This window comes from Scatophagus argus, chromosome 15 (assembly GCF_020382885.2).
Source record: "Scatophagus argus isolate fScaArg1 chromosome 15, fScaArg1.pri, whole genome shotgun sequence".
Taxonomy (NCBI): domain Eukaryota; kingdom Metazoa; phylum Chordata; class Actinopteri; family Scatophagidae; genus Scatophagus; species Scatophagus argus.
This window is the reverse complement of record NC_058507.1, coordinates 1200058-1225098: the sequence shown is the minus strand read 5'-3', so window position 1 is coordinate 1225098 and position 25041 is coordinate 1200058. Positions and strand designations below refer to the sequence as shown.

The 25041-nt window shown below is 45.2% G+C and overlaps 1 protein-coding gene across 3 annotated transcripts in view; it reads left to right on the top strand.

Annotated features, from left to right (window-relative positions):
* The window catches only part of akap6 (A kinase (PRKA) anchor protein 6), a 139970-nt gene extending 115316 nt beyond the window's left edge, over positions 1–24654 (top strand). For all 3 annotated transcript variants that reach the window (XM_046412890.1, XM_046412891.1, XM_046412892.1), the window contains 6 exons: positions 3442–3525; positions 3798–3950; positions 10915–13974; positions 14698–15975; positions 18533–18625; positions 20690–24654. In XM_046412890.1, the coding sequence (XP_046268846.1) occupies positions 3442–3525; positions 3798–3950; positions 10915–13974; positions 14698–15975; positions 18533–18625; positions 20690–20734 (4713 nt within the window). In that variant the 3' untranslated portion in view covers positions 20735–24654. The remainder of the gene's footprint in view (positions 1–3441; positions 3526–3797; positions 3951–10914; positions 13975–14697; positions 15976–18532; positions 18626–20689) is intronic.
* Positions 24655–25041: the final 387 nt, after the last annotated feature.

Sequence of the window (25041 nt, the reverse complement as noted above, 5' to 3'; positions counted from 1 at the left end):
CAATAGAGACTTAGGATTCCTTCTCTCTCTTCTCTGTCTGATAATAAAATCTCGGAGAAAGCAAAACAGCAGTGTTTTTCAGGGTGGCAAATGACTAATTCCCCAAATTAATTGCACTTTCTCAAGCTGCCACTAGTTGTCAAAACCTCAGGCCAGTCACCAGAACAAGATGTTGCCATTCTACTTTACTTTTGTAAGTTGGTACGTTTCATACGCATCACTTTGGTCAGACTACGTCTTCATGAGGCGGCAGCGGACGGCGTCAGTCTGCCACCTCGGTGAGACGGCCTGTGCAGATGCACTGACCTTATCCTCGCTTCTTTTCTGACCAGGTCGTGTCACTTTTTGCTGCCTCAGGCACAGGAAGATGATGATGAGGATTTTTAATCTCACTTGCTCTGATTGGCTGATGATTTCTCCAACTGCCTTCAATGAGCACCAGACCTGACCTGCCTTGAATCGCTGAACAGAAACAGCTTGAATCAGGATGAATCATGAGTTGATGATCTCGCTGGTTGCTGGTTTCAAGTCTTCTTCAAAACAGCACAAAGTTCATTTAGTAAATTATGGTCCCATTTAGAGTCAAACAGACCGTAAAAAGCAGTGGATCCTTTGGGCGGGGCAGGTAGCGATCAGGTTCTCAGTCAGTTCTCAGTCCAATCAAAAAGCTCTCCCCAGCTACACCATCTCATCCAAGTGTGGTCTCTTCTGGCTCCAAAGAACCAAGATGGCAACGGCCGTAATGCCAGACTCAAGACTTCAAAACAAACCCGTGGGGGGCGTCACCGAGGGTTTACACCACAGTACTGTGCAAAACGCCGGTAGTCACACATTAAGAGTTTAAAGACTTGGAGTGTAAAGCTACTTTTTGGGTCGCAGCTGCACAATAAAAGTGTGCGTCCTGTGTGAGTCATTACGAGGCCTGTGCAGACAAATGTATTGATTAGGTATCGAAGCAAATCGACGTTGTCTGGCAGCCCGTTAAGATGCTATCATTAATTGTCATGTTTGCTGACTGTGATGTCAAAACATACCATTTCCAAGTGGATGAAATCAATCCAGCGTCGGCCTCGGCTTCGCCTCTCGAAGGCATTTTTCAGCTCGGCAGGTCATATTCAGAGTAAAAATATTTTTCAGTCAACGTGTTAAGCTTTCTGTTGTTGAAGCAGACTTTGCAGAGCAGAGTTTAGAGTTATGACCATCGTCCTCTGACTCTAACACGCTGAATTATTGTTCCAGCTTCAATCTAGTTCAATTCATCTTCCTGTGCCCCCCACCCCACCCCCACCCCGTCACCCACGCTGTCTGCTGCAGTTATTTGGCGCAGAGCGAGTATCACTCAGTCGGTTTGTTGTCGTTTAGAGCCTCCACCTTCAACGTAATACACACCTCCTGTTTGGAATAAATTTATCTGCAACCTCGCAAACACACACCGGGCTTGTCCTCTTGATCCTGCCTGCTGTATTCTGCATCCCCATCTCCTGTTTAGACAACCGGGCGAGCCACAAATATGCTAAACTGAAGAGAGCGAGAAAAAGGAGATGAAAGACAGAAGAAGAAGAGTCGAGTGTGTGTGTATGAGAGAAAGTGGCAGAGTGTGTGTGTGTGTGTGTGTGCGCATGCAGGAAAGTGAGAGTAAGAGAATCCCATTTCATTGTAATAGTGTTTAATATTTATTGGAAAAATGTAAAGAAAATGTAAAGGAAGTGCTTTTCAGCGAGCGGGCAGGATTAGCATAAATAGTTTGGGGCTTGGACGTGTTTGGTCTCTGCCGCAGAGGCTGTCCCCTCTATTCTCTGTGACACACACACACACACACACACACATTCGTGCACAAGCCTGCATGAGTAAACATTTAAACATGCAAACACACACACACACGCTGACCTTTGCGTGTGGAAACTCATCAGCATATAGTGATTTATAATAGGTGCTGCCAATCCTCGTGTTTCTGTTTTTTGCTCTCTTTTGAATTTATTAGACAGCAGTGGAGAGCGAAGTGTTGGCTGTTGTCATTTATTTCATGCACTGTTACTGCTGATCAAAGATCTGTGTTTCAACTTCCTGCTAATGAAGTGCTGCGGGTGACCACTGAAAACGGTGGAGAGTTTTTAAAAAAATAAAAAATAAAATCAAAAATCTGCTTTTAAGGATCATTCTGGTATATTGATATGTTGAAATGTTTACAGTATGTCTTCTGTCAGATTGTCTAATTATTCTATTTAGAAGTCAAGCTTTATTTAAAATGCAGCGTTGGTTCCAACATGTTGGGAAAAGATGGATAAAGTGAATGGATAGATGGATATAAAGGCTGAAAACAGTAACAAACAAATCCAGCTCACTGCAGTCAGACCATGAAAACAAACAGGACTTGAACCAGCTGGCGTTGCAGTAACTTTGACATTATGGGATGAAGTTTTCTACCTTTTTAGTTACTGTTTTCTAACATTTCTTGACATTGGCTGCTGGACTGTGAAACACCACAGGCAGCAATGGAAAGGAGTCCGGGACTTATCCCATACCAAAGCAGACTGAACCAGTCCTGAATTTTAAGCCTGAACTTAAAGGTTCTCACAACGATCCAAAACTGGTTCTTTGACTGGTTAACTGGAACCAGGACAAACCGATGTGAGAAGCCTCGTTTCACCTCCGTTTCTGTCACTCTTCACCGTCTTCACGTCCTCCATCATTGGGGTTTTTTCTTTTGAAGGGTTTCCACAGGTACTTCATTGTTTCCCCCTTACCTGCTGATGGCTCCTGAAGAAAACAAATCCTCTTCCTGTTCTGGTTCTGCAAAGGCAGACGTTCTCTGTATCGTAAATCGAACCTTCGACAGAACAACACAGTGAAGTGAGGCTTACAGGGAACCAAGATCAACATGGATGGTGTCATCTTTCCCCAGTTGTTCATCGTGCAATGATAATGATAGTGATCCATCCATCCATTTTCTATACCGCTTATCCGTCAGGGTCGCGGGGAGCTGGAGCCTATCCCAGCTGACTACGGGCGAGAGGCAGGGTACACCCTGGACTGGTTGCCAGTCAATCGCAGGGCCAACACACAAAGACAGACAACCACACACTCTCACACTCACACCTAGGGGGCAATATAGAGCAGCCAATTAACCTAATGTGCATGTTTTTGGTATTGTGGGAGGAAGCCGGAGAACCCGGAGAAAACCCACGCAGGCACAGGGAGAACATGCAAACTCCACATAGAAGGGCCCAGACCGTTGATAAAGTTTATGCAAAACGTTGACTATTTTCACTTTAAATAAATAAAACCCTTGTGATCTGTGATAGAACGGATTTAGTCTCCAGTCTGTTGCTTCGCACAGCAAATCAGAGATGTTTGGTGGACTTCAAATCACAGGGATCTTTCATGAGTTTGTTTAAGAATTATGATGATTTACTTTTGTGTTTTTTCTCTGTCACCCACCAGTCTCTGTGCTCGGAGGTGCGAGCTCGACGCCGAGGAGTCTCGTCTGTGCTGAAACTCTGCCAAAAGCTGCTGCAGCAGAGCCAGGTACATTAGAAAAATGACTGAATGAATTGTGTAACAACTGACCCGTCAAAGCCAAAGAACTTGTCTTTAAATGGTATAATTAGCCTGATTTTTGAATCTGTTTGTCACCTTTTATTTTTCCTTTAAGAAATCCTGGAGGATCAGTGACAAACTCATAAATCTGCTTAATTATGTTGTTCTTAAAAATCATGAATTTAATCATATTATTAGCATTATGATTTCCTGTATAATTCTAACAAAAACTGTGCCTGTGCTCTCTGCCTGTGGGACAGTCGGGCCCCATGGCGGAGGTGGGCCCAGAGGCGGAGCAGCACTGGGAGGCCCTGCAGCTGCTGTCAATCAACCTGGAGAGGAGGTGGGAGGCGATCGTGATGCAGGCGCTGCAGTGGCAGAACAGACTGAAGAGAGAGCTGGGAGAGCAGCAGGTTAGAGCGCTCTGACATTTACACTTTACATCCTTCATTCTGCACCGCAGGCAGTCAGCTGACGCGCTGTTACACTCAGTGAGCATGTCAGAGTTTGATTTGATGCTAAGATGCGGCGTGAAAGACAGATGGTGCTGTGATTGTTTTAGTTATGGAACAATCTTTACAAGCCGAGACGGCATCACGTCTCACGAGCATAAACAGGTCTTGCCTTTTTTATTTGTTTCCCCGATAAAAACTGGGCAACAAATTTTGATTTTATAAGGCTTAGGTAACAGTTTGATTGCTGTTAAGTAAGAAAAATGCCTCTGATGTTCTAGCAGGGGAATCGGATGAATCTGCCACCTCATGTTTTCTGGAGATGTCAGGCTACTGAAGACCTCTTTACAAGGTGAATTGTAAGACGGTTTAAAGAGGCTTGGATTGGTCACATTTTGATAGGACACCCTTGTGGCATGTGTCGAATGTTGAACTATCTTCAGCGTTTTGTTTCAACTTGCAACCCTGAAGCCAACAGTGTGTCACTGAGCTCTTCAGACCTGTGGAGGTCCTCAGGGCTCAGATCCTGGCCTCTCTTTTTCACTCAAGCATGTCCGCGTTAGCGCTTGGTACTTGGCTACTACAATCCTGTCAGCTGTGACCAGTCTCACATTATTTGTTTTTTGCTGTTTTCCTCTAATACGTATTTTATAACTCAGCAGCCAGATGATAAAAACTAATCTGTTAGTCCTCAGCACCGTCAGTGTCACGTGAACGATCTGTCTCCGCCACGTCCTCCACAAACAAAAGAATCTCAGCAAATGAGATTTCAACACGTTGACAGTTTGCGCATCACAACAACACGCCTGTCTGCCGCTGTGACGGAGCCCCGCCAAAAGGTTTGTCTTATTAGAAATCGTCAGCCAATCAACCGACTCGGGTCCCACAGCTCTGGTGTGAGTTTTGCGCCGCAGGATGACAGCTCAGCACATGTGAGCATGTGAAGCACCGACAGTGACGACGCTGGCTCATGAGGGAGCCGTCGAGAGGCGAGCAGCCCGGGCCGGACGAGGCAGGACGGAGCTGAGGTGACGCGATGGCAGAGAGCTGCAGCGGGATGGAGCTCTGATGGATTTCTGTTAGTGATGAATATGGCTGTACAGAGACGGAAGCAGAGGGACGTTTGAATATGAAGCACAAACGGTCACACTTATGTTAGTGTGAAAAGCCGCCATGTGCATGTCTCTATTGGAGATGAAGGGATGGATAGTGATGTGTTAAGAGCTCAGAAAGAGGAGGGAGACGGGTTAGGTGGGACGGGGGGAGAGGAGAGGAGGACAGACAGTAAAAGGAAGGTTTTTAAATACAAAGCTGAAGCCAGAGGACATCTCACGACCTGAGCTGTGAGTCCAGACCAGACATTCCGCTTCCCTTCAGTCTTTTTAAACACATTTTAGAAAAATATGACAAAATGAAACTGGTGCATCTGTGAGCAAACCAGATTAAAGACAGAAAGACAAGATCCTTTCTTGTTTTATTTTGTAAGTTCGCTTTCATCAGGTGTCATATTTTGTGTTGCACCTCCTGTCTTTGTCTCGCTCTGGTCTTTCTGACAGTCTGATTGGTTTCAACTGCTCCTCATTAGCCTTCTATGTATTGTAGCTCGCGTGTTTTTCCTATTTGAGTGGTCAGTTCGTCTGTTTGTGCTGAGTTCAGGTTTTTGCTCTTGGATTTTCCTGCTTTTTGTCGCCTGCCGTTCAGTTGACTGGATTCAGCTTTATGATGTTATGGCTTGTTTCTGCAGCCTGCCTGCCGTGTGCATCATTTCTCTGGTGCGTCTGGGGAGAGGGAGCAGGACGTGGATGTTTTGTCAGGTTCTCAAACATCTAATCAGTCTGTTTGCAGTTTTGTCGACTAGTCCACTCCAACCAAACCTCAGCACCTTTAAAGCACACCTCAAATCTGTGGTGTTTCCTCTCAGCCTTTTCTGTGTACACTGTAAATTGAAAAAGGACCATAAAAGTCACACTCCTCCGAGCCTCTGGGATGGGATTCTGACACAACATGGACCGTTTATTTAAGGGTCTTCTGGCACATCACAAGTTTAACATTTCTCTCAGATAAACAGCATCAGAAGCAAAGATTTGTTGTGTTCTTTTGTGCTCTGTGAGTTGTGAGCTGCCACATTCATGCAATTACCTTTACAGAGATAAACAAAGTTGCACCGAACTGAATTAAACTGAATTAAATTGATTCAAAGGGCCTTGACGGGGGGGACCAGGGACAAGGATCTGTTGGCTCGTTTATGAATGTTTAAAGTGAATGAGAATCAACCTAATTCTGCTGTACGCGTGGTGAGACTCTCCCTCTGTGGTACATTCACACACAAACACACACACACACACTATAGAGGAGGGGAAGACAAATAACAGAGGCCAAACACTCTGACCTCGCTGCCCGGCTGGAGAGTAATTTCACTTCTCCTGGGGATGGGAGAGGAATAAAGAGGGAGCGAGAGAGAGAACCAGAGAGGCATATATCTGGGTGGTTTAGCTTATAAATGAACACTTCTGCCCAGTGATAAAACGATTGTCCTCTCCAGGTCTGTGTTTGTGTGTGTGTGTGTGTGTTTGAGGAAATGAGTCTGCTTACTTGTGTACAAATGGTTGCTGATGTGCACAATTCAGATTTCAGCTGCCTGGTGTTTGTGTGTGTGAGATGTCTACATACTTTTGTCCATCTGTTGGGCTTCTTGTGTCTGTCGCTGACTTGACGGGCTCTCTGTAATCTGATTTTGTCCCGTAATCGGACAGACGCTTCAGTATTTTGGAACGTGGGACGCTAACAGGAGAGTGGTTTTGAACGTTTAAAAGCCAGACGGTTTTTAAAACCAAAGCAATCTGCTGATCTTCAGAAAAGTCAAGAATCTGGATATCCAATGAATATAATAATGGAAAACCTGAAGTAATTATGATTTAACTGCATCAAATCAACTACACAAAGTTGATTAATTTCAAAGTCTGTCACGATACGATTTGATTTGATCTGATTCAGTTTGGTGGCCATCGATGTGAGACGATGTCATATGTTCATTTAACACAACCAGAGAAGAAGCTGCCACGACTTTCTTTTAACAGTTCAATTTAACAGTTCAATTCAGTAAAGTTTATTTTAAATTGACTCCACTAACAAACACAAAACAAGAACTTTTAATAAAAGTATCAAATTCAGCTCAGTAATAACTGTCAAGGTGCAGACAACACAACTGTTGTTTTTGTTAGTCACAATTATTATCTTCAGCCTGTGGCATTTTACTTTGCATAAATTAGCCCAGCAGCTACTGGACTTTTCCGCTGCTAATAGCTGAACAAATTACATGTATTATTTATGCTTTTTCTTACTCACCGTTAGTGTAAATCAGTGCATCTCCTGACAGAACATCATGATTGAATTTCAGCCTGGATGTTTTTTCAGCTGAGCAGTCGCAGCAATGAGCCAGTGGACCCCCGAGTGAGCGTCTTCGTGTTTCTTGGCTGTTTTAACTACGAGTGTTTCCAAAATCTCAGTGGGGGCAGTAAATTTCTTCATGTTTATCTTGGCTGCTTTCCGTTACCTGCCTAACGCTGGCGTGCCATATGAGTGCTATGAAAAGACCATTCTCGTTTAGCTTAGCTTAGCATAAAGGCTGGAAACGGGCGAAGCAGCCAGCCTCACAGCTAGCCGCCTTCTGCCTGCAGCCCTACAGACATGAGAGTGATATCAGTATTTTCATCTTTCCTTCAGCAAGAAAGCAAACAAATATTGTAAATTTCACAGCATGTCAGCAAAGATTCATCCTCTGAGGATTATGAATATCCACCATGGATTTGAAGGCAGTCTGGGGAGGATCTGTTGGCACATATTGATGTGCAGTGGACAGACAGATCAATATGAAACCAGACTGCTATGGTATGACATGTATTTTCTTCTCTCCTTGTTCAGTCAGTGTATGTCTTACTGTTGTTAAGGCAGATGAAGGATCCCGTTTCATCTCTTGTTCAATGTAATTCAGTCTAAATTAAAACTGCACAGTGTTGCGAGGATGTGGCCTCACTAAATGTACCTGGTAGCCGAGTGTAATATGTGGGAATGATATTTTAGAACACTTTCCTCACCATTATGAAATGTATTTCAGAGCGGAGCTATGCGCAACATATGGAGGTTTTCATTCACCGTTTGCAATTACATTCAAAGCAGCCTGTCTGCTCCTCCACTCTGCGTGGAGAGGTGATTTATCTGTGCAGTTCTATTCATTTTGAATCAGAACGGTGACGCCGGGCTCCCTCAGCACTTTGACAACTGGTACAGCAGAGAGCCAGCAGAGACTCGAGCAGCAGCAGGAGCTCCTGGAGGAGCGCAGGCACATGAATAATCACCCAGACGCTGCAAGATAGCTCCACTCTCCTTGGGCCTTCCAGCAGATGCTATGCTAACAAATGGGAGCAGTCAAACCAGAGCTAATGGGAAAAAGTTTTCCGTTTTCACCCCTAAAAAACACTGCACAGGTTCCCCCTCCCCGCCCGCCGCATGCACACAAGCACACAAACACTGTCACCAGCAGGAAACAGTGAGGCAGAGCAGACTGTAAGTGTAGTCATAGTAAGAATGGTTTATTTTAAACCTTTTCCCCACATAAATCAGCTCATCACCAGGCAGAGTGACGTGAAGTGACTGAATCCACAGCTTGTTATCCCGGGGGATGAATTCTGTTGATTCTAATGGCTGCGTGATCTTTCGTCCCCCACAGACCAAATGAATCATCAGTATGTGGTTTGTTCTGTGCAGTCACCATTACAACAACCGCCGACTGCTTTTAACCAGGAATTCTCTGTCAGTGCACAGATATTCCTGAAATCGCATGAATCTACTTGTTTTTATGTGCAGCATGCTGTAAATTTGGTGTGACTGCATTTAAACCCTACGAGGCCCCTAAATCCTGCACAAACTCTCCAAACATCTGGACCAACAGTTTACAGAGGAGCACCCTGACATGTCGCTGGAGTCTGGGCTGGAAATAAGCACCACTGACTGGTAGATTTGTCAGCTCTGCCTCTTTGGCAGCTAACCAACAACACTTAAAGAGTTATTTTTGTATTTTTTGAAACCACTGTGGCCGCCTAACAGCAGAGGTCACCTCCCTCCTCTGTCTGTGGTCGTAAAAATACCCACAGTTCAGCTATAAGCTATTGCAGAATTCTAGAAATGAGATAAATTACAGATATAAATTATATACAAGGTTGTCGCGGGTCATCAAATACTCGATTTGATTGGATTAGGCTGATTGATAGCCTCTCCCCTCAGCACTGAATGTGTTTTTGAATGCGTCTGCAGTGGCAAAACCCAGTTCAGTCATTACCCCCATCTCCCTTATCAGCACAAGGGGAATAAACACAAATCTAATAGAAATTCATTACACCGACCCATATCCACACACCCACACACACACACACACACACACAGAGCCAACTAGTTTATTAGATTAATAGGCTATGAATGGCTAATACGAATTACCCCCCTCTCTTGTTAACGAGACGCGGAGCAATTTGTATAATTATGTCTGTGGAAGGGAAGAATTCCTGTGTCTAAGCATATTTTTAGACAGCCAAGCTTTCTGAAGGCTTTTGATTACGTATTTACTTTGGGGTTTTCAGATTCGTGCTCTTTCTCTCAGAAGTCGTTTTTGAATAATTCATCGCTTTGTTCCAGAGCGGAATAATTTGTGTTGAGATTTATGAGCAATTGCTCTGGGGTGGGCTGATTTTTACTCTTTTTAAATGATCACACGACGTGTTTTGTCAGAGTCGGGTGTCAGTGTGTCTCTTTCAAACGGAGGTCTGAGTCAGGACGGCGCTCTCAGGAAGGACACGGGGTTGTCAGCACGCACGTCTTTTTAAAGCGTTTGGTGCCAAAACAAGATACGCAGCATGAGAAAAAACACAGCCTGTACTCCCACACTGTTTGATCACACAAAATAAAACATTTTGCCCACTTTAAGTGATAACAGGGAACCGTCCTTTAACAGCACTTCCATCTGAACAGGCCTTAAATTCAGCTTTCTGTTCCAGAAATCTCCTAAAAATTAGTGTCAGTAACATGAAACAAGACATAATTAGACAGATTGCTCCACCAGCATCAGGGAAGTGACACTTGCTTCAAGGAGTTTTTGGATCTCATTGATTTAGAACTCAATATTTGTCTGAATGACTTGTTGAGATGCAGTTTTCAGCAGTGGATTAAGAAGTAAACACCCACAAACATGCAATTTAAAGAGCGTAGTTGTGGGTGAAGTCTTTAAACGTGGTCTGCACCACAGACTGTGAATAAAGATGGCCGATGTGTCCTCACTTCCTCCCACTGTACTAAAGTGAAGCTAAAATATCCCTGATGCGAGCGCCACCATCGTGGTCCAGAATCTGGGCTGTCGTGATTGGGAGGTGGAGCTGCAGTTTCCGCCCATACACCCCTCTGAGCCAATCAGGAGAAGCCCTCAGCTGTCAGTCATGGCATTTCAGCGCCTTTTTATAGCATCAAATAACTGATCAAAACCAAACTGATCAGAAAAAATGAACACTTGAACATGCTCAAGCATGGGGAGGGAGATGTCACATGACTGACAGAACCAACACATGTAAACAGATGATTAATGCTATTCACTTAATGTTGTGGCTGATCTGTGTAATTTCAGGTTAAATTTCATGTGTTTGTTCTCAGAGTAGTAGTGACCCAGTTAAGTCTGATCACACTTGATTTTTGTCTTTACACGATTATTCTTTTTGCCATTTTACAAAGCAGACAAGGAACAGAGCAAGATGTTTGACACAGTCGGATTAAACCCTCAGACGTTGTGTGTTCATGGTGCTTTAGCAGCTGAGCTGGTGGGGCTCATCGTTATTCTTGTTGAACAATTTCAAACATTTATTTCTCCTTTCTATTCTTTTGTCTGCAGGTTCCTGGGAATTTTCTGGAACCAGGTCTCGTGGACCTCCACCAGATCAGCCCAGTCCCAACTGGTCCAGTGGCACTGCCTCCAGATGACTCCTGGGAATGGGATGAGACAGATATGACAATCACAGAACCAGACTCACGAGAAGTACCAGAACCCGATCTCACGCACAATCTCCCCACAAAGTCAAATCTGCTTCCTGACAGCATTCTGTCCAATGGGAGTCAACCTGACAGGATTCAAACTGCTGTACCAGCCTGTCAGTGTCCAGAGATGATGTCCAGTGTGAGGGATGGATCTACATCACAGGTTCAGCCCAGTGTGATGCCCCAAAATTTTCTTCCAAACAACAATAACATCTACCAGGTGTACAGCCTCCATACTGTGGAATTGTACAGACAGCCTCAGTTTCCTCATACTTCCTCCTCACTTCACAAAACCAAATCAGGAAAACGGAAACAGCATGTCCTGCTGAAGAGCCTGAGTAAAGACTCTTCGTTCTCTTCCATCGAGTCCCTACCGGACCTCCTGGGAGGTTTGATGTCAGACAGCCAAGGAAGAGATAGAATCATCGGATACCGTGATGGGGACAGTGAGAGGGAGGGTGGCAGAGGAAGTGGCCAGTCGGTGAGCAGTCGACGGTCAGAGAGCGAGAGCGGCATTGTTAGCGATACAGGAGACATGGAGACAACAACAACAAACTCTGAAATCCAGGGAGAGGAAGAGGATCAGGGAGAAGAGGACGGGGAAAATGAGCAGAGGAAAGGTGAAGCTGAATATGAACATTTGGCCCTGTGCAAAGACAATGCAACCAGGTGCGACCAAAGAAGAACCAAGAACGATGACAACATGAAGGAGGAAGGATGGAAGAGAGATAAAATCATATGTGAAAGCAGAGAAAACAGAGCAGAGGAGAAAAGGAGGAGGCACCGGAGGGGAGGAGGTGAAGCAGTTGAGATCCTAATCAATGGCCGTGGGATCCTGACTCCCGCTGACTCTGACTCTGACTATGAGGTGGGAGGGCTCAGTGTAGACTCCTCCAAGCCTTTTATGTCCCGCAGTGACATCACACAGTTCAAACTTGACCACTTTAAAGGTTTGGAAACGCCCCCTGCTCTCAGCCGCCAGGCATCAAGTGCAGAATTATCTCAAGGCTCCTCTCTGGAGTCTCTTCTGGCTCTGGGTGTGGAGTTATTCCCCTCCAAAGACCTGCTGCATCGTAGCGCCTCTCTGGAGAGCTGTCTGGCCCCGTGCCGTAGCACTGAAGAGGATGCCGGAGGCAGTCTGGCCAGTCTGGGGGAGCTGGACCTGGGGCAGAGCGGAGAGGTGAATGCAGGTGAACCAGGGAAACGGAAAAAGGATGAACATGTGCCAGGAGATCCATCCTCTGGGGAGCTGAGCCGAAGAACTCTTGATCTCCTGAAACGCCTGGAGAATATACAGAGTCCTCTGGCGGCAAAAATGACCCGCAGTGTGTCTGACATGACGCTTCGGAGCAGCTCCCCACAGCGGAGCAGGCTCTCAGCCTCACCCTCACTTGGTGGTCGACATGCCCCTCTTTCCGGGATTTCAGACCCTTCGAGGAAAGGACCACCATCCCTGATCAACGAGAGCTCAGCAGCAGCATCGCTGACGGAGCTGAGTAGCACAGAGGACTCATCGTTGGGGTCAGAAGACTTCGTTATGCTCAGAAACCAACGCCACCTCTACCCGGATCCCACCGTGGCAGCCAATGGTAACTCAAGTTCTTACAGGAAACGTTGCCATGGAAACCACCGAGGAGGACAAGGCACGGATGAAGCAGACGCAGCGAGTTTGAGCCTGGTGGTGAACGTCTCTTGTACGTCCGCATGTACAGATGAAGACGAGGACGACAGTGACCTTCTGTCTTCCTCCACCCTCACACTCACCGAGGAGGAGCTTGGTGTTCGGGACGGGGAGGATGAAGAGGAGGAGGGGTTGAGCGGAGCCTCATCTGGTAATGAGAACGATGATGACGATGATGAAGAGGAGATGGAGGGATCTTACGTCCTGGGACTAGAGTACATGAAAAGGGAGCTTCAGACTTGGATCCGGTCTCCTCGAACCTCATCTTGCACCTCCTCTAAAACAGAGGCTGGCCTCTTAGACGAGCTGCAGTGTGGAGCCAACCTCTCCTCCACCATCACCTCCTCCTCTCAGAACAACGACCAGCACTGTTTTCTGAACCGTACAGCCCCAAAATTAATAGAAACTAACAGCGGCAGCAACAAAACGAAGACAGATCATAAAGAACAGGAAGAAGAGGAGGAGAACCGGAGGAATGCAACAAGAAGCTACATCAGCCAGTTTGTGGATGACGTGGAGAATGGAAATGTGGACCAGAGCTGTTTGAAAGGCAAAGATGAGGACGATGAACTCCTCCGAGAGGAGTCAAGCGTATTCACAAAGAAAGGAGAGGCACTGAGGGAGTCTTATGTGTTTGCCAAAACAGGGGAGTCAGTTCAGGATGTCAGTGACTTGATAGTTAAAACAGAATCAAACTCAACAAAGCAGCTTTCTTCATCTCCATCCTGTGAGCTCCTCCCCTTCCTATCCAAACGTGCTTCCTCTTTAGTAGGACAGCTGAGAGGGGAGCTGCCCTGTCACAGCTCCTCCCTCGCCTCGCCTCCTTCCCTTTCGCCTGTTGAGGACTGCAGATCCCATGATGCCTTGCAAAACAACAGGCCTCCTGCCAGAGGACGGAAGGCCATCACCATTCAGGAAAAGTTCAAATTCTCGTCTTTTGTGACGGAGGAGACAAAGAGGGAAGTTAGAGACAAAAACTCGTCCCTTCCTCCCAAAAGAAGGCCCAGTTCTCACACCTCCTGCTGTAACCACCTTCCCTCCCCCTCTCCCCTCCATCCGTGCAGTGTAGACGAGGGCAAAAAAGAGAACGTACACGACTTTGTCATGGAGATTATTGACATGACCTCACTGGCACTGAAGAGCAAAGAGAATCAGCCTGAGGAGCCGAAGCAGAGCGACAAGAGGGGGTCCATCCCAGACCAAAGTCCTGCATCGCTGTCACAGATCAGAGACAAGGTACAGAATTACTGCTGAAAAACCCCTCAAAACTACAGAGAGTGTGGTTCAGCAGCCTGCTATATAACACATGCAAAGTGTTTAACTGCAAATGCAACAACCTAAGTTAGCAAAAATAAAATGCAGTTAAAAACAGTTCAATATGACTCTGCAGATGTTGATAATAAATTAATCAAATTATTGATTTTTGATTTCTGTTTGACCTCTTGTGTTCCTTACATTTTGAGGACAAATTACTCTAAGTTATCTTAGTTAATTTGTTCACTGAGATGCAGTAATTCAATAAATCGCATCACAGATCATAACTTTTAGGATGTAATGACTATTTTTTTTCAGTATCTTTTCCAAGTGCAGTAATTTAAAAACTAATCAGCTTTCTGTCATCATTTTATGTCTTAGAAGAAAAAAGAAATCAGGCAGAAAACTTTTCGCCTTGTGTAAAAGTGGAAAATATGAACACAGAAACATTTGCATTTGCTAACTAACACTTGATGGTTTCTTGAATTGCTGACGATTGTGTTAGGTTTGTTAAATCATAAATATTACTATATACATGTACCTATAAAAACAATCAAAGAGAGTCCCAAACACACGTAAAATGTCTATGGAAAAAATTCTGAATCTGAATGGAGTTCCTTTTGTGGATTTCATCTATTTTGTTTTTGTCCACTCACAACAACAACCAATTAAAATGTCTTCTCAAACTTTCTCCTTCCTCTTCAGGTCCTTGAACACTCCCACCGGCCTCTCCACCTCCGTAAAGGGGACTTCTACTCCTACCTGTCTCTCTCCTCCCATGACAGCGACTGTGGCGAGGTCAGCCAGTGCTCCGAGGAGAAGAGCTCCACTCCGGTTCCCTACAGCATCCCGACTTACGTCACGCCAACACAAGGCCTCCACAGCCCGAGCCCTGAGCTCTTTACGAGCACCAAACAGCAAACAGCACCCTGGAACTCAACTCTGTCTTCCAAACACTCCAAGAACAACGTCTGTGCTCTCAATCTGAAGCCCGCTGATCGCCAAACTAACAGTCCTGAAAATGTTAGCCACACTGAAGGGCTGACTAGCCCATCTGTATCCCTGCCCCCGAGCCCAGACATCAGGGATGAGGAGACCCTGTTTGAAGCGTGTACAGAGGAGGTTTACCTGGGCCCTCCTCTCTGCTACAGCATGGTGCTCACCAAGAAACCACGAAGGTTCTCTCTGGACACTGGCTATGAACTGAGCAACAGTCTAGCTTACTTGTCTGGCTCAAAACCAAACCATAGTCTTCAATATTTGTCTCAAGATGGGCCCAGTTCCAAACCAGTCGATTGTCCGAGCTGCCTGTCTCCTTCAAGGGAGTCTGTGTTGCATAGAAACCAGGATCAGCTATATTTCCAAGGATCTGGTCTCACTGAGGAAACACAGAGCTCCTTCTCTTCTTTCCTGGAGCCTTGTTACAGCTCATTCTCCACCTCCTCGCCCTCAAACTGCATCTCCGCCTCTCTCCAGGGGCCTGGCTCAAAACCAGAAGATGACAAGCCTTCCTCTCCTCCCCTTGTGTCCTCTGGCGCTGAGGAAAAGAGGCGAGGTGAGGACCCGTACCTCCTCTGTGATGTCGCTGGAGGAGAAGTCGCGGCCGCTGCGAGTGTCAGCTCGCTGCAGGAGGAGAGGAGTCGTAATGAGGGGCCTCCTTATCTTAATCCCCGGGCGCGTGTCGCCCCGATAGACTCCTCCGCAGCCAAATGTTTGGCAGATACTGAAATGCTTGAATCCAATATGGGCGCCGTAATGACCAAGATAAGTGTCTGCAGCTCCGCTACAAATCCCTCAAAAGAGCCAGCCACCACCGCCACGCGTATTAATCCCAAAATTAACTGCTCGGCGATGAGAGAGGCAGATAGGGAGGAGAGGGAGATGCGAGGAGAGGTGGATGCTCGGCAGGTGAAGGAGGAGGAGAAGGGGAGGAGAGGGCGAAGCGGCTCACAGCAGGAAGCAAAGACTGCGGCAGAGAAGCAGGTTAGTGTTTGACGTATTAGCCTGATCTGCTATCTGAGGACATTATACAGCGCCTTGATACTGCACTTCACCTTCCTACTCCAGGTATTAGTCCGAGCCCCTCAGTGGCTATGAATGTAATGAGGCCGGTGTGCGTTCCTCTCATTTCCATTTCTAAGGCTGGATGGGCGTGAGAGGTGCTGATATGCGTAACCTCCCCTCCTCTTCCTCTCCCTCCTCCTCTCTCGTACTCCTCTCGTCCTCGTCTTTCTTCTTGTCTTACATCCTCATCCTCACCTTTCTCTTTGAGTCCTTTCATCCTCATCATCCTCTACTCCTTTACTCATCACCGCCTTCATTCCCCTCATCTCCAGCACCTCCAGCACCTCCTCTCTCCCCCTCCCTGTCGTGTACCTTTCTCATCTGTCCCGTTTTTCCTCCTCTTGTCTGTCTTCTCCTTCTTTTTCACAACTTGCTTTCCCTCTCTTTTCACCCCCTCTTTTCCTATTAATTCTTGTTCCTGTCTTTATCATCTCCCTCCTTCCTCTGTTTGTCTTCCTCTTCTTCTCCTCACCTCTGTGCTCAGCCTCCGTTCTCCTTTCCAGTCTCTTTTTTATTTGTTCTTCTCCTCATCTTCCTCTCCTCTTGCAGGTACCTTTCCTCTTTTCCACTTTCTTCCTCTCATTCCTCTTCTGTTTTTCCTCCCCCTTTGCCTCTTCCTTCTGTCTCCTCCCTCAGGTGTTAATGGAAGGGGGATTTGCAGACTTCTCAGTTTTTTAGTTAAAAGGTTAAGGTCCACAGAACAACATCAGCATAATTACTATCAGTCAGATTTCATTAGGATTCATCAGCTAAGAGCTTTCCACCATCCCGCAGTGATCATTCAATTCATTTCATCGCTGAATTAGCGTGTTTGTGCTCTTTTTAAGTTTTCTATATCCTCATGCAAATGAGTTTGGCATTTTTTACCATCTCTGCAACCTTGCCACCTGCTCTGTTTATCAAATTTTACTAAAGAGGATCACAGCTCAGCTGAGTTTCATTTCTGATGTAGTGCAGGGTGGGCTGTGGTTGTTTTCACATGGTGGGCATTGATTTACCCTGTTTAAAATTTAATAAGTAAGACTCTTACTGCACCACAAAACAAAGTCACATTCATTAATTTCCAGTGATGGTTAATTCGTTATAAGAAAGGCTTTTACTTTTTTCTCTTTAAACTGAATTCTTCAAATGCAGTTAGTCAACAAGCTAGCTAGTTTTCCAGCTGGTAGTAAGCCAGCTAGCTTGACAAGCCTTTTGGGCTATCTTATGTTGCCTTGTTAGCGTATTAGCTTGCCACAGTAGCTTGCCAAATAGCTCTCTCTGTAGTCACTGCTTCACCTAGCTTCCAGTGCCGTGTTTTTAGCGAGGACAAGCACAGCAGAATAAAACAGTAGCAGGGTAAACAGGGTAGCTACACACGGTAGCTGCTAAACATCAGCATGTTAGCCTTGTTAGCCTTAAATTAAAAACACCACAGCAGGGCCTGCTAAAGTAGCTGTACACTCTCAGATTTGTTGTTTCGGTTCTTGACAATAATAACAAAATAGGCAATAAACACCAAATTAACATAAAAACACCAAGACAGTTAAACTACGGCAGCATTGTATATGGTTAGCCTATTTGTCAGCCTGCTCTTTGCTGGATCTCGGCATTAATTAACCAGCTTTGCATATTTTTAACATTTTAACTTTTTCAAATTTTATTTTGTATTGTTTTTCTTTTAGTTGAGATACCACAGAGAACCGAGAGGTTTAGGGGGGATAATCAATCTCACCACGTTTAGACAATATTGTGTCCAAAACTGCAGCAGAACGTCTGTCCTGATAGTTTCCTCATTATCTGATAAATTCATCAGGGCGTCAAACAAAAGAAAATGCAAGGATGGGGGATGAGGGGTGTTGAATGTGGTTCTGGCGCACTGGCATGTATGTGTGCATGTAAGCGTGACTACATATGCATATGTGTGTGTGTGTGTGTGTGTGTGTGTGTGTGCGTGTGTGTGAATTGGTAGCACTGGTAGACGTATGGGGACGGATAATAGCTACACAAGTCTTTACAAAGCGATTAGTTGTGAACCAATTAAGAGAGTGGGGTGGAGTGGGGGAGAGAATTGTTTTCGGCCTGATGCTCATTGTTTTAATTTGCAACTTTTCATCAGTTTGGGCTCAAAGAAAGAACAAGCCGATTAGAAAACAAAGACAAACAACGTTTCAGCGTGATAATGCCGTTTTGATTTATTCTTCTCTCCCTTCTCTTGTTTGTCTCTCTCCTTTACTTGCTCTCTCGCCATCCATCGCCACCTCTCTCTCTGTTGAAAGGGAAAGAATAAAGCAGAACATTGTTTTCTCATTCTCAGCTGAATCATGTATTTGCCTTCATGTGACTAAACAGTTTCTCTGTTGTCTTCTTGTTTCTCTCCGTCTTTCCTCCCTTTTCCCTTTGCAACGCTTTTCTGACTTTCTCTGCTCTCTTTGTCTTTACATTTCTGTTCCATTCATTTCTCTCTCACTCCTTCCTTTTATTTAATCCCTTTCAGATGAGGTCTCAGTCAGCTTTCCATCGTGCTAACAGAAAAGCATCAGGCCGGAGCCAAGCCTCAGTGAGACCGCCCACCTCGAGGCCAGTCAGAGTGAGTTAACTCTCTCTCTCACACACACACACACACACGGCGACACACACACGGCGACACACAAACAGAAGAAGTCGGTTCTGTGGTGTTTTAGCAGGCAGATCCCTGATACAAGTGCTGCCATCTTGTTCTGGTGATGTCATTTAGAGCCGGAGTCTGTGCAGTATTGATTGTGAGGGGGAGCCGCAGTATCGCGTTTCCATCCAAACACCAGTCTGAGCCAATCAGGAGCAGTGCTCACTGTAAATCATGATGTTTCAGCCCCTTTTAATAATAGCAAATAACCAATTAAACAAACATCAGTGTGATAAGAACTACCTGAAATGACAGAAACATCTTTAAGAAAAATTTATTTTACTTTGTAGTTTGGCTCATGTCCCATCTACTAAGATGGAGGGGGAGGAGTTTATGAGCTGTACTGCAGCCAACCACCAGGGGGCGTCCAGATGTTTGGACTTCACTTTTGCTCTCATGTCCTCCATCAATATATAAAGTGGTTCTATTTGTGACATGTGACGTTGCCCCCATTTGTTCTCGGGGTTGAAGCCCTGCTCACCTGTTGTTTGCACGGATGTTACGGTGAGTTTTGTTTGCATTGTGTGACGCAGCCTCACTCTGTCCTACTGAAATTTGGCAGATTGGTCTAATGTGAGTCTTGAATCGACACCCAAGATAATTCGATCAGTATCATTACAGTAGAAACACAGATTCTCACTGATTTGACACTGATTGTGTTTTTTTTGTTTTATGTTTTTCTATCATTTGTAAACTGCAAATGAAAAGACAGAAAAAAATCTTTCCATGAATTAAATCTGGTTGTGGCTACAAACAATCGGCTGCACAACGGCTGGATTTTCATCATATTTTCTATTTTTAAACTCAAATCAAACCAGGAAGCTGCAGAACACGAACAAAGGCTGTCACTTGCACAAGCTGTGTGTATGTGTGTGTGTGTGTGTGTGTGTGTGTGTGTGTGTGTGTGTGTGTGTGATGTGGCCGCCCTATGGGTGCCTCCAGGGCTAAGCAAAACCTATTGCCCCCATACTCCAAACACACACACACACATACACACACACACACCCCTGAGGGCAGGGCAAGAGAGTCCAGGTAGACACTCTGACAGCCCAACAGCTGCAGGTTAGACAGACATGTTGTTCACACACACACACACCAGAGGACAAACCTGCATACACACTTACAAGCAAAGAAATACACTCATGAAAGTGCAAAATCAAGCTCAACACACACAACGTATGTAAACTCACAACAAAAGGACACACACAACATAGCGGTGATGCGTACAGCTGGTCCTGACCCCCATGGCGTGCCCCAGTCTATCCCACCTGTTCACACACGCACACACATACACACATACACACACTCACACACACACAGGTGCAATTAAAGCAATCGTGAATTCGGCTCATGATGTGCTCTGTGACCCAGACAGCAGAGGGTGAGCATCAAAACACACAGGAGTGTGTGTGTGTGTGTCTGTGTGTGTGTATGTGTGTGTCTGTGTGTGTGTGTGTGTGTGTGTGTGTGTGTGTGTGTCTGTGTGTGTGTATGTGTGTGTCTGTGTGTGTGTGTGTGTGTGTGTGTGTGTGTGTGTGTGTCTGTGTGTGTGTATGTGTGTGTCTGTGTGTATGTGTCTGTGTCTGTGTGTGTGTATGTGTGTGTGTGTCTGTGTGTGTGTGTGTGTGTGTGCGTGTGTGTCTGTGTGTGCGTGCGTGTGTGTGTGTGTGTTCAGGATTCATCACTGACTCATGTTTGGAAAGTTTCACAGAAAACAACAGGAGGAAACTGAGAGTTAAGTGTGCAGATCAGGAGATGATGTGTGACTGTAACAGGATGAGGTTAAAACCAACATTAAATTCTGTGTTTTCAAATAATGCCTTAGTTGGGAACTGTTTTCAGCGGCGGATTAATACAGGATTTGTTGACAAGAAGGAAAACCAGAATTCATTTTCATTTTTGGGTGAACTGATCCTTTAATAGCAGTGCTCCAACTTGAAGAACTGTAAAATTAGAAGTTGACTCAGCTCTCTCTCTCCATCTTTACAGACACTACCTGTGTTGGGAGCAGGAAGCTCCAGGATCCAGCTGTAAGGAAACGCTCCCCTCCTCCTCCCCCTCCTCGTCCTCCTCGTCCTCCTCCTCTTCCTCCCTGAGCTCACCTTTTTCCTTTGGTTCCTCTTTCTGACTGCCTCCTCTCGGCTCCTGGAGTCCTTCAGCCCCCCCCCCCCCCCCATCTTGATCTCCCAAATCTCACTGCTGTAGCGAATCATTAAGAAACTGGACTGAAAACTCATCCAGTAGTTTCAGGGTCACCATAAAAGTGTAATTTTCAAAATAATAATGAGTCTGATTTCAGGGTTGATCTTGAAGGGTTCATTAGCAAAAACAGCTCTCTCCATTTTGATTTATTCACCTAAATCTTGTTTTTCAAATGTACACTCCAGGGAATATCAATCAAACTGGGTGTTTCAATAAGATATCTCAAATTTTTCACTTTTCATAAATTGTTTTTTCGTTTGTTTTCTTGGGTTTTTTTTACTGTGCAGTCAAAAGAATACCAGTCAAACTGCTTATATCTGTTTTTGCAAATGAACTTCACTTGTGTCCACCAAGTTTCTTTAGGACTTTGAGGGTTTGGGTGTGCAAATTTCTGACTTCAGTCTGTGGAAAATATGCAGAATTGACATCAAAATACAGTTTTGACATGATTAGTTAAGGACGGAAACATCATCCACACAAGTATGCAACGCTCGCCCAGACGGCTCACACACGCTGAACACACGTGTGTGAGCTTATGCACTGGTGAAGGGAGCTGACGTCAGGCCTCAAGGGGGCGATGAAGAGCATTTAACATGAATAAAACTTTATAACATTAGCTGATCCCACGCTGCTTCACTACATCATCGAACTACGTTTTTTTGTTCTTATTCAGAGCCCCGAGTGTCAGATGTTACAACACGTCCATCATGCAGACGTGTTCTGTGGGAGCCTCATCAAACTGGTCAGCCGAGGTTGTTGAGAGCGAAGGGCGGCTCACCAGTAGAGCCACTGGCTCAGACTGCAGCTCGAGCCTCCTTCCATGAGATGGATCTCGTGTGGGTCATGTTTCTGTCCTCAGAGAAGATTTGAGAATGAAGAAGAAAACAGCTATCATGTAGTCAACATCCACTGAAGTGTGACTGTCAAGCTGGGACAATGAGTTGTGATGTGATCCATCAGTTTCAGGATGGATACAGAGTCTTTGGAGAAGGTGAATTTACAGCATTTAAATCCCATACTTCTGGAGTGAAGGCAGCCCAGAAGCAGCTCAGTCCTTTGACTAGCTTCACATGAACGTAATTTTCTGATGACGTTTTGGTGCATCACGGTCACAGAGGTCAGACTGCAGCACCTGAACTTTTGAACGGCACCAATGCAGTGGGCCGAGTCGGAGCTGGCGCTGAACTGACCTGGGATCAGCCGGGTTTCGCAGGTTTGTTGTGAACACCCCGTTATCTTCTATACACGCTGTTCAAACCATACGCTGCAGTGTTTGTAGCACCAGTAGCATGTTACTCCCTGAAAACAACACGTTGCGTCTGTACATGATGTCAGTATTCACAGTCTGTATTCATGTCATCTTCTCACAGTTGTGGGTGTGGTAGAAAGCCGTAGTATCAGCACCACACTGCAGCCTGTGCATTACCAGTGTTGTGCAGCTCAGCAGACAAACTGTAATACTGGCTTCACATGATCCCAGGGCCTCTATTATCTGAGAACCAAGCTGCTTAAAGCTGCTTTGAAGAAATGCTTAAAGAATGGGAAGAAGCTGCATTGTCTTATTGATATGCCAAAGATTGTGGAAGCTGAGTTAGTGTTAATGAAAGCTCTGAATGTTAAGACGGCATTAGAAGACTCACATTTGTATTATCAGCCCTGTGGAACTTTGTGCGACAGACAAAGAGGCCAGTAAGTTGCATCACACTGTGTTTATAGAAGCTAAAACTTCAAATATCACAACTGAACAGTAATACAGAGGATGTGTGCTCATCACACACTGCTGAGCGCACGCTGGCACACTGTGATTTAGTCATGCAGCTGTGTTGAATTAGACCTGGAGACTGTCGTCACTGGAAGGACAACAGCAGCGGTTGTTTATTTAAACACATAATCGACTGATATTTCTGTGTGAATTCTTATTGGTCAGGAGCAAAGGTACAACTCGATGTGCAGAAGGCACGACACGCATTGTCATCATCCAGGCAACGGAGGGGTAATATTATGTCGCTTACTTTAGAGGATCTGTTTGTTTGTTATTTGTTACTTGACCGTGATGGACTTTAAGTGTTGTACTAATACTTTTACTCTACTTTAACATGGAAAGGGTAAAAATATTACTGCACAGTCGAGGAAGCTGTGAGCTTTGACACCTGTGTTCACTCACTGGCTGAGTATTTGATTGGGCCAAGTGGAGCGAATGGGGACCAGTTAGTTGTTTTGTCGTATCCAGACACAAAAACGTGTTGTTAGAAATGATCTACGAGGCACGCAGCAGGAGTAAAGTCGGCGTTTGAATACCTGCTGGCTGAGCGCGTCACCGCTCGGAGGTCAAGCTTTTTGGAGTAGAGGATTTGACTGCTTTCTGGCTGACGCTGGTTCTTAAACCTTGACAACTCGTGAAGCTACAAGCTGTGTCGCATTTTTCACAACCCGTCAGTCAGGCCGTCCCCGACTCAAGGCCCCTCCGGATGGTGTTGACAGCCCGACGTTGTTGCTTTGTCAAACGTCCACGTGCAGCGTGTTGGTAGTAAACTCTGAATCGTCTAACTTTGTTGATGACAACAACCTGAACATAACCTCTAAGTCTCTTCCTGAGCGAAGAGGTGGTGATGATACCGTGGTGGCTCTTCTGAAGACCGTTTCATCAGGGGAAGGGCAGGTTTAATTTGCTGCCCCTCCAAATGTAGTGTGTTTTTCCTCCCATTGGATTTTACCATTTTGTCATTCATTTACGTGCAACTTTTTGGTGGTAAACTCCAGCTTTAAAAGTGGATGAGAGCTGCCTGATTGTACCCGTAGTTTTGCGTGGAAACAGGAAGTTTTGATGCTCCTTTTGGAGAAGCTTGAAGAGAACTCATTTTTCTGCAAATGTGCTTTGTCAGTCCAGTTGGCACAGGTTAGTGGTAAAATTATCCAACTTCCCATCCAAGTGATTCAAAGAGAGGCAAAGTGATGCTGCTGTGGTGAATCCTCTGAAGACCTTCACCAGTTCATCCTTCGTCACCTTGAAACGGCTTCTTTTTGTGACCAACCATCATGTCGAGGTCCTGATTTTAGATTTGGTGATGGTTGTACCTGCTGCTATGGTGGTGTAAGAAATCGCTGTGCTCTGAATTGGTGGGAATATTAGTCACAGCCATCAGGTTAAAGCACCACGTGTCCAAAAACGAAAAATATTACACACAAGGTGATATTTTATCTATGCAACACAACCAAAGTTGTTGTGTAGGCGTTAAGGTTTGACGACTGTTGATGGGGACGTGTGTTATTATGAATACTGCTGTATGTATGTACACCACTACTGTACCATGTATTGTTATCCTTTTTCATTTTCTAGAAATGAGGATTAGCATTGACGCTGGGTTTGGGATTGGTGTTCAGACAGGTGAGTGTAGGACAAAATAGGGTTTGAGATCTTTAAAATATAATTGTGTGCCTTGCTCTACTGTTACTACTTCTACCTTTTTTGTTAAGTCAGACCACAGCTTTCCCAGTTAGGTGATGAAAACATGCAACAAAAGCTAAAATGAGAATCGATTTAAAGCAAGGTTCAAGTCGAGCTTGTGTAAATATGTGAAGGTGTAAAACGCAGAGGGAAGAATGCTCGGTGTCTGTGTTTATTTAACTCTGTGTGTGACCTGTGATGTGGAATATCTTTATTATTAGTATTGGCCATAAAGAGCTTGACTGCATGGTTCCTGTGAACTACAATGTAAAACCAACTGTTGACAAATAAACTTAATTTATTGGAAAAAAACAAGGTATTGTCGTCATTGTGTCTGGACCACACGTCACCCTGACGGCGGCTCGTCCGGTAACTACAGCCACACCAAGTTCACAGTTCCTCAGCTGAAGTATGACTCCAGGTGCTGTTGGAAAGCTGAGATTCTTGTCACTCAATTCATGCAAACTATTTCAAGATACAACAAACGCCACAAACAAACAGACATTTCCAAAGTTTTGCCAAGCCTCAGATGAGACCCCTGGGTCGTCCACCAGTCCATAAATCTCCATCATCTAAGACCATAAACAGCTTTTCTGGGTCATATTTCGTATTTCCACCAACATGGCTTTTGGTTTATTTATTTATTTTCTCTCTGAATGCTTTGTTACGTACGCACATCTACCTCGCTGCCAAA